General features: G+C 35.2%; 1 protein-coding gene across 1 annotated transcript; it reads right to left on the reverse strand.

Moving 5' to 3' along the window:
* Positions 1-6,599: 6,599 nt before the first annotated feature.
* Positions 6,600-12,095, reverse strand: LOC100251108 (uncharacterized). The gene is made up of 9 exons (XM_059736804.1): positions 11,812-12,095; positions 11,185-11,297; positions 10,701-10,873; positions 9,250-9,343; positions 7,897-8,008; positions 7,695-7,783; positions 7,316-7,401; positions 7,141-7,205; positions 6,600-6,968 (listed from the first exon to the last, which is right to left on the reverse strand). The coding sequence occupies exons 1-9, from the start codon at positions 12,089-12,091 to the stop codon at positions 6,862-6,864; spliced, it is 1,119 nt and encodes a 372-aa protein (XP_059592787.1). The 5' UTR covers positions 12,092-12,095; the 3' UTR covers positions 6,600-6,861.
* Between the last annotated feature and the right edge of the window lie 3,122 nt (positions 12,096-15,217).

The following is a 15,217-nucleotide window of genomic DNA, read 5'->3' on the forward strand; positions in this document are numbered from 1 at the left end:
AAGAAAACGAACAGAGCTGACACGACAGGCAAAACTCAATTGCTGCAAATTGAGGAGCCTAGTTTACAACCAGAGGAAGTGGAGACTCTGACCAAAGAAAAGAAGAAGAAAATGGAGGTGGCTGAAGCCAAGGGTATTATGGAAATGGGGAATCAGACAGCTGATCCAAAAGTTGCAGTAGTAGTTCACTATTAAAGACAATAATCTCAAGAAGCCAAAGAAGACTGCAATTAGATGAAGAAAATAATCCAAAATATATTTGTGCAGGTTAGAACCAAATGACCTAATATTAAAAGGGCATTTTTGGATCCTGCAAAACTGGGGTGTATTTGGAAGAACAGCATCTACCCATGTGCTGATTTAAGGTTTTGATCGATTACTATCCACTCTGAAAATGGCAATTGGCTGCCACTACCTTTTATCCAAGAGAGTGGCATCTTTTTGGCATTCCCTGTAGGGAATTATACCGAATTCCCAACCCGTAAGAATCAAAAAATTAGAGAAAAACACACGCCAAAGAAAAACAATCACACGCACAAGACAGTATTTACATGGTTCGGCAATTTTCCTACGTCCACGAAGTTGCAGGGATATCACTATTATCAGGGAAGAATACAGAGTACAACTTAACGGCTACAATATTCTCTATATATATATAGCACGGCAACCCTACCATACTAAAAAACCCTAATTACAAAAGGTGGTTCCACAATGGGCTAAACGGGCCCAACAGGCCTCAATAAATCTCCCATTAAAAAAATCATGCAATATTATTCGGGTCGGGTCATCAAACCGGATCAAACAAAACTAGGCTCCACAAAGCCCAACAAATCTCCCACTTGGAGACTAGTCCAATCACCAACATCAAACCGCTATCCTCCAAGAAACGATCCCTCATCCCTACAACTCATCCTCCTGTCCTCAAGCTAGAAGACCAATTGAAGTTGCGCACAGCTTCAACTTCTCAATAGTGACACCCTTAGTCATCATGTCTGCAGGGTTCTTAGATCCACAAATCTTCTCAAGTATTACCAGTTTATCCTCAACAAGATAACGGATAAAGTGGTATTTTGTTTGTATATGTTTCGACTTTGAATGAAAAGGCGAGTTTTTGGCAAGAAAAATTGCACTCTGAATGTCACTGTGTAGAATGCCCATCTCCTGCTTCTTACCCAATTCATCTAAGAAACCATGTAGCCAAATCATCTCCTTTCCAGCTTCAGTTGCTGCAACATACTCAGCTTCCGTAGTAGACAAAGTAACAATCTTCTGTAGATTTGAAGTCCATGATATAGCTGTACCACCTAGAGTAAAAACAAACTCAGTAGTACTCTTTCTACTATCAATATCACCAGCAAAATCAGCATCTACATAACCTTGCAGTTTCAAACTTGCACCTGTGAAGCAAAGACATGTATCTAATGAACCCTTCAGATATCTTAAAATCCACTTGACTGCCTCCCAATGTTGCTTTCCAGGCCTACTCATGAATCTGCTCACAACTCTCACTGCATGTGCAATGTCTGGCCTTGTACACACCATAGCATACATCAAGCTGCCAATAGCTGAGGCATAGGGCACCTTGCTCATATGGTCCCTTTCTTCTTCTGTCTTTGGTGACTGTTCTTTACTTAGTTTGAAATGACTACCCAAGGGTGTGCTCACTGGTTTAGCTTCATTCATGTTGAACCTGTTGAGAACTTTCTTCACATACTCTGACTGTGAAAGCTTCAATGTACCATTAGCCTTGTCTCTAATGATTCTCATACCAAGGATTTGCTTTGCAACTCCCAAATCCTTCATTGCAAACTGTTTGGACAATTGCTTTTTCAGATTATTGATCTTCTCAATGTCAGACCCTACAATAAGCATATCATCCACATACAACAGTAATATGATGTAAGAGTTGTCAAAGGACTTAACATAGCAACAATGATCAGCTTCACATCTCTTGAACCCAATTCTATGCATAAAATTGTCAAACTTCTTGTACCACTGTCTAGGAGCTTGTTTAAGGCCATACAAGCTCTTTCTCAGTTTGCAAACTAGATTCTCTTGTCCCTGAACAATGAACCCTTCTGGTTGAATCATGTAAAGGTCTTCCTCCAAGTCACCATGAAGGAATGCTGTCTTCACATCTAACTGCTCAAGATGTAAGTTTTCTACAGCCACCATTCCAAGTACAAGTCTAATTGTTGACATCTTCACAACTGGAGAAAATATCTCTGTGTAGTCAATGCCCTCCTTCTGCTGGAACCCTTTAACAACTAATCTGGTCTTGTAACGTTTGCTGCCATCATGCTCATTTTTTATTCTGTATACCCACTTGTTGTGCAAAGCCTTCTTTCCTACTGGCAATTCAGTCAGTTCCCATGTCTGATTCCCCAATAGGGAATTCATCTCATCCTTCATGGCTAACTCCCACTTGCTTGAATTCTCATCTTGCAAGGCTTCATCATAACACTCTGGCTCACCACCATCAGTCAACAGGAGATAATTTAAAACAGGTGCATAACGTTGCGGAGGTCTAATGTTCCTGGAAGATCTACGAACTTCAGCTACAGGTGTACTCAAATCTACCTGTGAATTTACATTCTCCTTATCTTTTTCACCCCCTTTTTGGACAGTACTTTCAGTCAATTCATCTAAGTTGACAAACTCAGATTTCTTTTGATCTATCTCTGTAACATCTGACGTTACAGTTGACCTATCCTTGTACATAACCTGTTCATTAAATATCACATTTCTACTTTTGATGATTTTCCTGTTTTGTTCATCCCAAAACCTATAGCCAAATTTCTCATCACCATAGCCAATGAAAAAACATATTTTTGACTTTGCATCAAGTTTACTACGAGCATCAGAATCAATATGAACATAAGAAACACAACCAAAAACTTTTAAATGTGAAAACTTCACCTCTTTACCGCTCCAAACCTCCTCAGGAAGTCTGAACTCCATGGGAACTGATGGTCCTCGGTTTATCAGGTAAGCTGCAGTGCTAACAGCATCAGCCCAAAAAGTTTTTGGTAGTCCAGCATGCAACCTCATACTTCTAGCACGCTCATTGAGAGTTCTGTTCATGCGCTCAGCCACACCATTCTGCTGTGGTGTCCTAGGAATGGTCTTCTCCATCCTAATTCCCTGTGCAGCACAATACTCACTGAACCCTCCATCTATGTACTCTCCTCCATTATCTGACCTCAAACATTTTACTTTCAAACTTGTTTCTGTTTCAACCATGGCCTTCCACTTCTTAAAAGTTTCAAATACATCATATTTATTTTTCAGAAAATAAACCCATACCTTTCTACTTGAGTCATCAATAAAAGTGATGTAGTACCTTGAACCTCCTAGGGATGCAACCGGAGAAGGCCCCCACAAATCAGTGTGTACTAGTTCCAATTTTTCAGCCTTCGGTGTCCTGCCAGTTTTCAAGAAGCTCACCTTTTTTTGCTTTCCTAAGATGCAACTTTCACACATGTCAAAATCAATGGACTTCAATTCTGGTAGTTTTCCTTTTGACAGCAACATCTTCATCCCTTTCTCACTCATGTGACCAAGTCTGCGGTGCCATAGGCTTGTATCAGTACTTGCATCAGCAACTGCAATTGTGTCTCTTGGACATGAGGTCATATACAGAGTGTCAGTCTTCTTTCCACGAGCCAATACCCTAGCTCCCTTTGTAACCTTCCAAGTACCACCAACAAATAGTATTGCATGTCCTTCATCATCAAGTTGTCCAACAGAAATTAGATTCCTCCTCAAGTCAGGAATATGTCGAACCTTCTCCAGTAACCAAACAGACCCATTGGGCAACGATATCCGGACATCTCCCAGACCCACAACATCCAAGGCTGAACCATCAGCCAAATATACCTTACCAAAATCACCTGCAACATAATTCTGTATGATTTCTCGGTGTGGAGTGGTATGAAACGAAGCTCCTGAATCCAAAACCCAATCATCAAGTGGACTGTCTACTGCAAGAAGTAATGCATCATGTACCTCTTCTGTTACAGCATTAGCAGAATCATCTTCATTCTTCTTCTTAGGGCTTTTGCATTGCCTTTTAAAGTGACCTGTTTTCCCACAATTCCAGCATTGTACTTGTTGGCCTGATCTAGATTTGCTTCTGTTCCGATTAGAATTTCTGGAATTTGATCTACCCTGATTTGAATTTCTATTATTACCTCTGCCTCTTGTCTCAAGGTTTAGGGCAGAACCAGATCCTGAGGTTTCACCTGCATCTCTTCGGCGAATCTCCTCAGCCAGAATTAAATCTCGTATATCATTGTACTTGAGTTTTTCCTTTCCCGTAGAATTGCTTACTGCCATCCTCATTGCCTCCCAACTGTTTAGCAAAGAAGCCAAGACGATCAGAGCACGAATCTCATCATCAAAATCAATTTCTACAGGCGACAATTGATTTGTGATTGTATTAAATTCATTCAGATGTTGTGCTACTGATGCATTCTCTATCATCTTCAAATTGAACAATTTCTTCATCAGATGCACCTTATTGTTTGCGGATGGCTTTTCATACATACCGGACAAAGCCTTCATTAGATCTGCTGTGGTCTTCTCCTTTACAACATTGTGTGCAACAGACCTAGACAGAGTTAACCTAATAACTCCTAGAACCTGTCTGTCAAGAAGCGCCCATTCCTCAGCCTTCATACTCTCAGGTTTTGTCCCCAAAAGAGGCAGATGCAATTTCCTCCCATAGAGATAATCTTCAATCTGCATCCTCCAATACGCAAAGTCTGTGCCATCAAACTTTTCTATTCCAGACGTCTTTCCTGCTTCCTCTGCCATTGCTCCCACTCAAACCTAACCTTAGGCTCTGATACCAGTTGTAGGGAATTAAACCGAATTCCCAACCCGTGAGAAACAAAAAATTAGAGAAAAACACACGCCAAAGAAAAACAATCACACGCACAAGACAGTATTTACGTGGTTCGGCAATTTTCCTATGTCCACGGAGTTGTAGGGATATCACTATTATCAGGGAAGAATACAGAGTACAACTTAGCGGCTACAATATTCTCTATATATATATAGCACGGCAACCCTACCATACTAAAAAATCCTAATTACAAAAGGTGGTTCCACAATGGGCTAAACGGGCCCAACAGGCCTCAATAAATCTCCCATTAAAAAAGCCATGCAATATTATTCGGGTCGGGTCATCAAACCGGATCAAACAAAACTAGGCTTCACAAAGCCCAACATTCCCCACCTTTGACCCCTTTGGAGCTGCTTTTCATAAATGAATTCTCACACTTTTCCTCCCACAAAAAATATATAAATAATACGGTACATCTCAAACCAACAAGCTGGATCACAAAAGAACAAAAAGTGTTAGAAGTAAGAGAAAGAAAAGGGAAAATAGACTAAAAATCTCTTATTGAATGGTACACTGAGCATAGGTACAATCAAACACAAAGCCTTGATGAACAGGTGAATCCATCAATGGTGAATCAGAAATAAACATAAAGAAAATCCATAAGTGGATACATTGAAAGGGAGAGTAGACCAAAAGAAGAGGGGAGCATAGAAATAAGTCAACAACAACGACAGTAAGCAACAGCAACACCTCCGCGGGGTGGACGACGAGTGCAAACAACCATGAGTGCAAGAGCCAAGACAACCACCAAGAAAATCCCTGTTAGATCTATGCCACCTTCATCACCGTTCATGCAACACAACTTCCCCATCCCCAAACAACGCTCTCTGTCTCAAGTTGCCGACACTTCTTGTTTCCTAAGCTGCTTTGCAAATGATGGGAGATGGAATGAAATATATTAAGGGAGGTGGAGATGGCACCATAGTTTTATAGGAGGTCCGTTGACTTAAACGTCTTTTTTTTATTCCAGAGTCTTTAAATATTTAAATTTTCCATCCGAGGTGAAGGTAAACTTTCACTGGATTTTGCTACATGACTAAAAAGAAATTTCAAACTTTGAATCTTCAAAGAAATTTCCTTCTAAAGATCCATTCATACTTAGAAATAATCTACACGCTTATTTCTGTTCTAGTCAATTCCTTTGTTTCTAGTTTCCTTTCGTTTTTCTCAAAAGGAGGGTGGAAATAAGGAAGCGATTGGGTTGTTGGTGAAACTTTCAATACTCAAACTAATCACAGTTGACTAATAAGGTTACCGGTATCTGCACCCTAGTTGACAAATAACCAAGAGAAACGACTATTTGCAGACTGCTCTCTCTTCATTGGATTCCTGTAAGACAATTCATCAGATACTCAGATATCTCCAGCCATGGAGGGTGGTTTTGGAAGGATGTTAAAACACATTTTACTTTGATTTAGCAGTTCTTCCAAGCCATCAAATGCTACTAGGTTATTGCTGTTCCTGTCGCTTAGAATCCAGGAAGAAAACACATTAGGTATTTATTATCTCACCAACCCAAGATTGAATACATGAAGACAATCCAAACCCTGTATCCATACACCAAGGTTGAGATTCTTTTTTCCTTTTTCTTTTTTTAAATTCCAATATAGAGCCTTTTTTTTTTTTTACTTCTTTCACGTGATTTCTGAGCCAGAAATCAACAGCCAAACATATAGAGAAACAAGGGGTGTAAAGCGTATAGTAGACAAGGTAAGAATTATGAACTCAAGCAAATGTCCATGGGACAATTATATGTGTGCCAAAAGATATTTTTTCACTAGGTAACTTGTGATCACATTTACATGTTGACTATTGACAAATTTTTAGTTGCAGCAGGATTTTGCCATGTAAGCCAAGAAAAGAAAGGTCAGCAACTCCATCTTCAAGCAATCCATGTGCTTTTTGCACCGTACTTGGATTAAATCCAAAGACAAAATAGAAGCAGCAGTTACTCAGATACTCTCAAGGAACTGCGAGAAGCTTGGGTATTTAGGCTGCCATCCTATTTCCTCACGAGTTTTTGAGTTGTTTAATCTCTTACCCAAAGGATCACTAGTTCCTGCAAAGAATCAACCGCGTCAATATCTAGGTTTTTTCAGAATATCGAAGAATCAGACATTGTCGATCATAAAATACTGAACAAGTGATAAACATTGAGGATAGTTATTTTTTGACTTGGTCATTTATGAAGTCTTGGGTGCATCTGCTTTCCCTATTATTAAGAAGCATACCTGTAAAAGCCTCAAACTTTTTACTGAATTTCCCGCTTTTATTAACCAAGTCCATTAATTCCTGCCTGCAAGGAAATTTACAAGGTGCAGACATATATGAAGCAGCTAATATAATAATATTTATCTGTAAATTTGGTAGATTTCTCAATACTCAAATAACAGTGAGTAAGAAAACCTGGATACGGGATGATTATCACAACCCAAGAAAATCTGACCATGCCGTTTCTTCTTCAAAATTGCAACTGCTAGAGAAGCTGCATCCTGTTATAGAAGTGTTCATGAATTACCAAATTCAAGATTCCACTGAAACAGTAGCAATTGATAAGTCCTATGTATATTTTAAGAGTGCAAGCAAACAGAAGAAGAAAAGACTTATAATCGCAAAACAAAATGGCCATACAAGGAACAAGATTGAAGAGACCGTATTTCAAACCTTCAAGGTATTGTACTATAAAAATAATGAAAAAAGAGGAGAGGGATCCACACAAATTGAATTATATTTATCCAAAACTCATGAACAGTAATAAATGAAGACACAAAGATGGGCACTTCACCTCATAGTGTATAAGATTGAGGATGTGATCAGGGCGGGCTTCAACAGTCCCTTTCTTCAACCAATAAACATGTGCACCTCTATCTGCTTTGTGCCAATAGTTAAGGTTACTAAGAATATGATACTGATTTCCTCCATGAATCCCTGAAATCTCTCTTACAAATATAGATGTAAATCTCACAACTCAAGTATCTGAAAGGATATGTAAAGTCCTGCCAATCTAAGAACACATCCACCAAACTCCAGTACTCCTTTTTCTGCATTTAGAAGGACATCTGTTCTAGGACTCCTCCCAATTGGCACTACAGGACCATCCTGCATAGCTATGCAGCGGAACATTAACACACTTGAAAAATGAGAAAATTGCATGAAACACAAGAAAAATGAAGAAGTAAATTCTGAAATAAACAGTGACTCCTATTTTCCCATTAATTAGACAATGAATTTATTTCAATAAGCATTAGCAAAGGTTAAAAAAAATGAAAAATTTTCTGCAACAAAAACCTTTGCAGCTTAATCAGAAATACCAAACATGTGATATTAATTAAAATGCCAATAACTTAAATGAATAAACAGGCTCCAATCTGTTCAAAAAGACGATACAAGGTTGTGTTGATTAGATAAGTCCTGGACCTAAAAAATTAGCATTAAAACATTAGTCAAGTATGTAAAGCAAGTTGTAGAAAAACATTTTAATAAGTCAAAACAAAAGCCATTGAATTGACATATTCTTCTATTAGAATACATCTTTCGGCAAATTACAACAACTTCCACATGGTTTCTGAATGAAGATTGACCTCCCTAAGATTCAGGAGTAACAGTAATCCAGGGCTTGTATTCTTACACCCAGTTGTAAACTATTTGAATTTTGTGTGATAAAATAATTCAAGTAAATGACTAATAAACCTTTTATTGATATTTATGCCCCTGTAATGGTAAATATCAAAATAAAAAAAAAATAAAAATAAAAAATATATATATATATATATAAGGTATTCAATCTAACAGGTCTAAATGATACAAAATGAGATTATTACCATGACTCCTGGTCCTCTGATTTTGCCAATATACATTAGATGGAGAAATTTGTTAAACATAAAAAAAAAAAAAAAAAAAAAATTAAGTAAATAAAATTTTGATCTCAAGCACTATGTGCTATGTGCTTTCAAGCACAAGGAATCCATCTACTAACTGTTTCTATTACATATTCCAGAAACTATGTTGAGACAAAATAATTATAATCTGCTCTAATTTGCATGAAAACTGAAAAGAGTTTATTTCAAAATCGTAGGGAAGATCAGAGTTATTTTCAGCCATGTTAAGGTATATGTAATTTTCTGATTTCCGGGTATGATTTACCATTGTTCTAACATAACAGAATTCTTAAGCCTCATATGGATTAGGAAGAAAAGAATAGAATAAAGAAAGAGGAAATGGAACGAATAACAGTCACACATTCAACATATCAGAAAATTGGAAGCATAAGCTAAGAAGATATGCCTATATCTCAAATTAGACAGAGAAACTCATTAGTGTTATAGGACAGATGGTAACACCTCATCACATGATCCATTGTCATTGCAATCAAATGGTGCAGAACTAGATGTGAATAGGAAAGAACCTTCACCACTCCAGTTTGATGCAGCCAACCTGCTCATAGTTTCACGATGAAAACCAATAGTGTAAGTTCAAAAGGCAAATTACTTTTGCCTCTTCATTTTGTTATTAGATTGACCAACCGGATCCACAACACCAATCTCATAAGAACCAATGGAATTGACAATAAAAACCGTTTACCACAAATGCACATTAATTGCAGAGGACATTTGAACTTTTTATTTTCCACTGATTCTTGATACAGACAGCAGAAGACATCATAACCAAAATATGCACAAACAGAAAAACTTCAATTTCCCATTATCTTTTTTTATCAGATTCAATTTCCCATTATCCATGAGTACCTTTGAATTAGATAATTTTTTTTTTTTGATAAGTGAGTACCTTTGAATTAGATATTGACACACAATCCCACGTATTTGAGCTCTTCAATAAACAACCTCTCCACACATATACAGTGAGATGGATACATGCGATACACAAAAAAAAATTGTATTTTCTTCCACAACCACCTCCAAATCAGATTGTCTACCTAAAACTCTAAGCTAGGGATTAGGGATGGGAGAGATGGTAGGATTAATGGTATGTTTCTTCTTCTTTTTCTTTTATTGTTTCTCCCATATGTTTTATTTTTTTTCCAAAACCAAACGACCCTGGTTTCTCAAACAATGCTGCTGCCATAGTAATACATACCAATAATGGAACCATCTATGTCAGATTAATTCAGTGATTCTTTAAATGGTATTCAAGGAAACTTAAATCTTCCATTCTCAGCTAAAATCAAACATAGCTCCAGATTAATTCAGTGATTCTTTAAAGGGCATTCAAGGAAACTTAAATCTTCCATTCTCAGCTAAAATCAAACATAGCTCCAGAATAGGTTTTTATAGATCAAAATAAGAGTAGCAACCAAAAGTCCTGACACATATGAAAACACATTCTAAATTACAGTGCCATTGAAGCATCCCATGTGAACATGTTTCCATCAGCATTTATTCCTCATGAAGCTCCTCATAAAAGAAATTTATCATTGTAGCATACAGGTACAGGTTGACTCAAAATGTCTTGATATTTATTGCCATCCAGTGTAGGTAAATTTCAAGTTCACAACTTTCTATAAACCATGTTTTAGATTTTTGTTGGTAGAATGTGAGTCATACATGAAAGCGGAATTCATTCTTGACGATTTATGAAACCTTGCAGAAAATATACAACTCAACCATAGAATTTGCCTGTTTAAAAATGTCTCTCATAGAAGAGGCACCCTTAGTAACCCTTCCACGAGATTTTATCAACAGGTGAAGAATAATTTTCACATTGAGGCCTGAGAACCACTCAAAGCTAAATTTAAGGACACAGACATGTACATATCAATGATGCTTGTGCCTACCTAACATCCGCAGGGTAGTCTGAGGTGCGGGAGGGTGGAGCACAGAAAATGACATATGGAAACTGATGAGTTGTTTTCACTCCCTTCAAAGATGGATTTATCCCAATTTTAACCAATTCATCATGATGATCTGTAGTCATAGTTTGACCATAAATTTGACATCCTGGATGTTCCTGCTCAAAAAGAAAACAATCAATTCTGAGTGTTCACTCCCACACTAGTAAAAAGTAAACGTTTCTGCAGTATAAATCCAAAGATATCACACAATCCCCAAATTTTCCTCAATATTCAGAACAGACAGTTACTGACCAGATTGTCCCATAAAAACCATTCCAAAACAAACATGAGAATCACAAATACAGACAATGTGGATATGGCGTATATTTTGGGCAAGTCAATAGAATTAATAAAACATAAGATCTGACATAATCAGATAAAAATCCCAGACAAGGATAATTCATTTGGTTAATTGCTCAAGTCATACCTCCCGCCATTTTTCCGCTACCAAGCGCCCAAGAACACCAGGTCCAACAATCAGAAGGTCATTCTCTCCAACCAAACCAAAAGAAGAAGTCTCCATTTCTTCGTTTGGTGCACCTTCAGCACCCAATAAATCAAAAAAATAAAAGCAGTATTAGAAACCAATGACTTTAAAATAGCACAGGCACCTCTAATTTGATTAATTTCATTTCAATGTACTGTTTGATTGCTGAAAAAAAGAAAGGAAAATAAACTCAAAACCTCGATGCACTGTTTCATTAATTTCAAACAGATTAATTAATTTGATTAATCAAATCAATGACTCCAAAATAGCATAAGCACCAGTAATTTGATTAATTACATTTCAATGCACTGTTTGATTGCTGAAAAAAAATGACAAAAAATTCAAAACCTCAGTCACTGCCCTCTACCAAAGCGTAAAAATTCAACAAACCAATCCAAATAGTACACTCAACACGGTCACTAAACATAAACGATATCAATCTCAATTTTCTCCTCTTCCACTCAGTTTCTCAGCAACCAAACAGCCATAAAAAAAGGTACGACACAACACATAACCGCGCACAGACATACAATTCAGAAACAAAAAGAGAGAGAACAGAACACGCACCAAGCGTGGACGACGCGCTGACTCGAAGACGAGTGTCTGTTGAAACACTGCGTTTCGCACGAAAGCTAGGGTTTCTGAAGATAGAGAGGAACGATCTGGAGGCGCTGAAGCGGAGCCGATGAAACGAAGAGGAAAAGGAGAGCTTGGAGGAGAAGTACGGAGAGAGAGTGGTTGTCGAACCAAGAGTGCCCATTGGAAAGTGGAGAAGATAAAAAAATGGAGATGCGGACTGCGATTGGGTTCCTCGAAATGGAGATTTTTCTGGGCCCACTCTCCACATTCTGGTTCCACGGACCCGGATTGGGTTTTCAGTTTTGTCTGGGACGATAGATTTCACGGTGCAATAACAAATCTACACGTGGCACTTTGCTGGAATTTACATCACAGCAGGAGTTGTCATGAATCATGATTTAAGCGTGACCGGGATTATTAAAAAAAAAAGCAGGCCAATGTGTGCATTGCGTGTTTGTACATCAATTTTTATTCAATCATATTATGTTATGTTATGATGCATTATGTCTTTATATCTACGATCATAAAAATATTTCATTTATAATTTGTCTTATTTTTTACAAAAATATTCAAGAAATAATTGATTAAAATAAATCAAATAATCCTTTCATATTTATGAATTTAACATTTTTTTATTTTTTTTAAATAATTCATTTTGTACACAAATATCATTACCTATTTCAAGTATTTATATATAAGTTTTAAAATAAATAGTTATTTTTACGAGAAAAAATAAGGGTATTTTTGTCTAAATATAATTAAAAAAAATAAAAGATTAGATTTTCAAATTTAGGTTTTTAAAGGTCCTTTTAATTAAATATCCTAATATTTTATTTGAAGAGAGGGCATTTATGGAATTATTGAATATATCTATGGATTGCATTTTAAGTTTTTAATAACAATTACTTGGATTTAACGATGGCTTTGAATCATAGTGGTTGTTACATTGAATGATACTTAATCATCTTTCTTGTCTCCCACAAAAGTTTTTTGTATTTTTCCCTTTTTTTTTTCAATCATTCGTCAAAATCTTTTAAAATTCAATTAAGTGCTTCTTTTTGTACAAATTGCTATTTAAAAATAAATAAATAATAGTAATAAATTTTGTATAAAAAGTGTAATTATTTTTTGAAATTTATCTTTAAAAAAATAAGCTATGTTTGGTTATAAAAAAAATAAATGAAATATTACAAGGGAAACGGTAGAGATAACAAATAGATGAAAAGAAAGTGGAGAAAAAATAATAAATTTTGATTCAATTTTATATTTTATTTAAATTTTTTTATTAAATAGAAAATTTTTAAATATTTAAATTTTTCTAAATGCTAAAAATAAATTGTTGGTTTTTTTTACTTGATAATATTTAATAAAAAATTAAAATATTAAAAAATGATGTGACTTAATACTATTTAGTATTAAGTTATATTCGAAATTAAATTAAAAAAATAAACATAGTACTATCTTTTATTGTTTAAAAATAAATAAACAACCAAACACACTTAAACAATATCTAAAATGTGATTGTTTCATCACCTAATATTGATAAGAAATTAATTTATAAATAAAATTTGATTTATTCATTCAACCTCCGATAAAGGGTTATATGAATTCAAAACTTTCTTCAAAATATAACTACAGTGTAGATAGTTGTTACATAGCTACCAAATTGACCCTTAAGCATTTGTATCACTCTTTATCGGACCTACTTGTACCTTACTTTCCAAAGGTGAATTTTTGAATCTCGACCTCAAACTCGTTTGATTTAATTAATAGGAAATTATATATACGATTATACCATTCTTTCTCCTTGTACCAAGAACTCCGTTATCACAAATGTTTCCGAGCAAAAGACGTGGCATGCCAGTCACCATTTGAATGATTAAACAAATACCAGCTAACGAATCAAACCCCCACCAATATCTGAGATTGCGTGAGGTTAGATGATCTATCAAATGTTGATTCAAATCTTACCTTCAAATAAAAACAACAAAAATTATATCTCTTAATTGAAAATAATCTATACTAAATTCTAAAATATTTCATGATTCTTTTAGGTGCGTCACGGACCCGACCAAGCATCGAACATTATGGTGCATGAGGAAGTTGAAATTATTAATGAAACCTCTTATAAATAGTCCATGTCTTTCAATTCATTTCATGCTCACTATTTGGTGGGCCCAAATTTGTATCCCTTGCCATGCCCATTTTGACCGACAACGTGCCATCTACTAATTATTATGGTTACTTTATTATTTAGCTACCAACACATAGGAAAATATATATCATCATCTAAGTTAGATAAACGTCACAAATTCAAACCGCTGGATCATAAATGCTGTCATTTTTTTGTCAAAATCAAAGATTATGACTTGATACATTGTAAAAAATAATTAAAATAAGATTAAAGTCTCGTTTTTATTTTGATTAAAAGCTACAATTGAAATTAAAATCACGAATTTAAAAAATTAGCATCTAAATTTATTAAATATAAAAAAAAAAAAATTTACGATAAATAATATTTGTCCAACCTATATATTAAGTTGTTTTTTAAGCTATAAGCTATCATAATAAGATTAATCAAATTGATAAAAACTCTTAATAAACTTAAAAAATTTGACAAAATATGTACCATCGATATCAATTGGACATAATTCAAAATCGAAACTCTGATGGATTAAAAAAAATCACAAACATATCATAAAGAATTTTTCCACGTAAAACTTGAAATGACTTGTTTTTATGTAACCTACCTCCAAAATTATTATCATCATTGAGAGACATATTCCATGGGAGAGTCAAACGCAAGCTCACCAACCTTAACAACTTTTGTTTGCATGCCCTAATGAATGTTTCTTCCCCAATTCAATATGTCTTGTAAGAGGGACCATGGACCTTTATGGTAGAAGGCAGGCACCCAACCCCACTGAAATAAACCAACCTGACAACTCAAATGCGTATGAATTGATATCATAATTACTACGAGCAATTAGTGGCACGACTTTATGCTGCCACGTCCATGTTCCCCCCTTTCTTTAGGGTAGTGCCTTTACTTTTGGTCCTCAAATAAATGATTTTTCCTCGGCATGCATTAACGAGATCTTGAAATATAGCCCGGTTTATTTATTTATTTTTCTAAAGTTTGAATGGATCTCGATGTTTTACTATCATTTTTTTATTTTTTAAATTAAATTTTATTTTTTAATATTTTGTCTGCAATGACAACGCAAAAGTAATGTTATGATTTTTTTTTTAAATATGATATAAAACAAAAACAAAAGTAAGAGGTGTTTGTTTTTTTAGTTTTTTTTTTTATTAAAAGTAATTTGTTTTTAGATTTTAGTTTTTTTTTTCATTTTTTCATGATTTATTATAAAATTTTAATTGAATAAAAAAA

Source organism: Vitis vinifera, chromosome 5 (genome assembly GCF_030704535.1).
Source record: "Vitis vinifera cultivar Pinot Noir 40024 chromosome 5, ASM3070453v1".
NCBI classification, from domain to species: Eukaryota; Viridiplantae; Streptophyta; class Magnoliopsida; order Vitales; family Vitaceae; genus Vitis; species Vitis vinifera.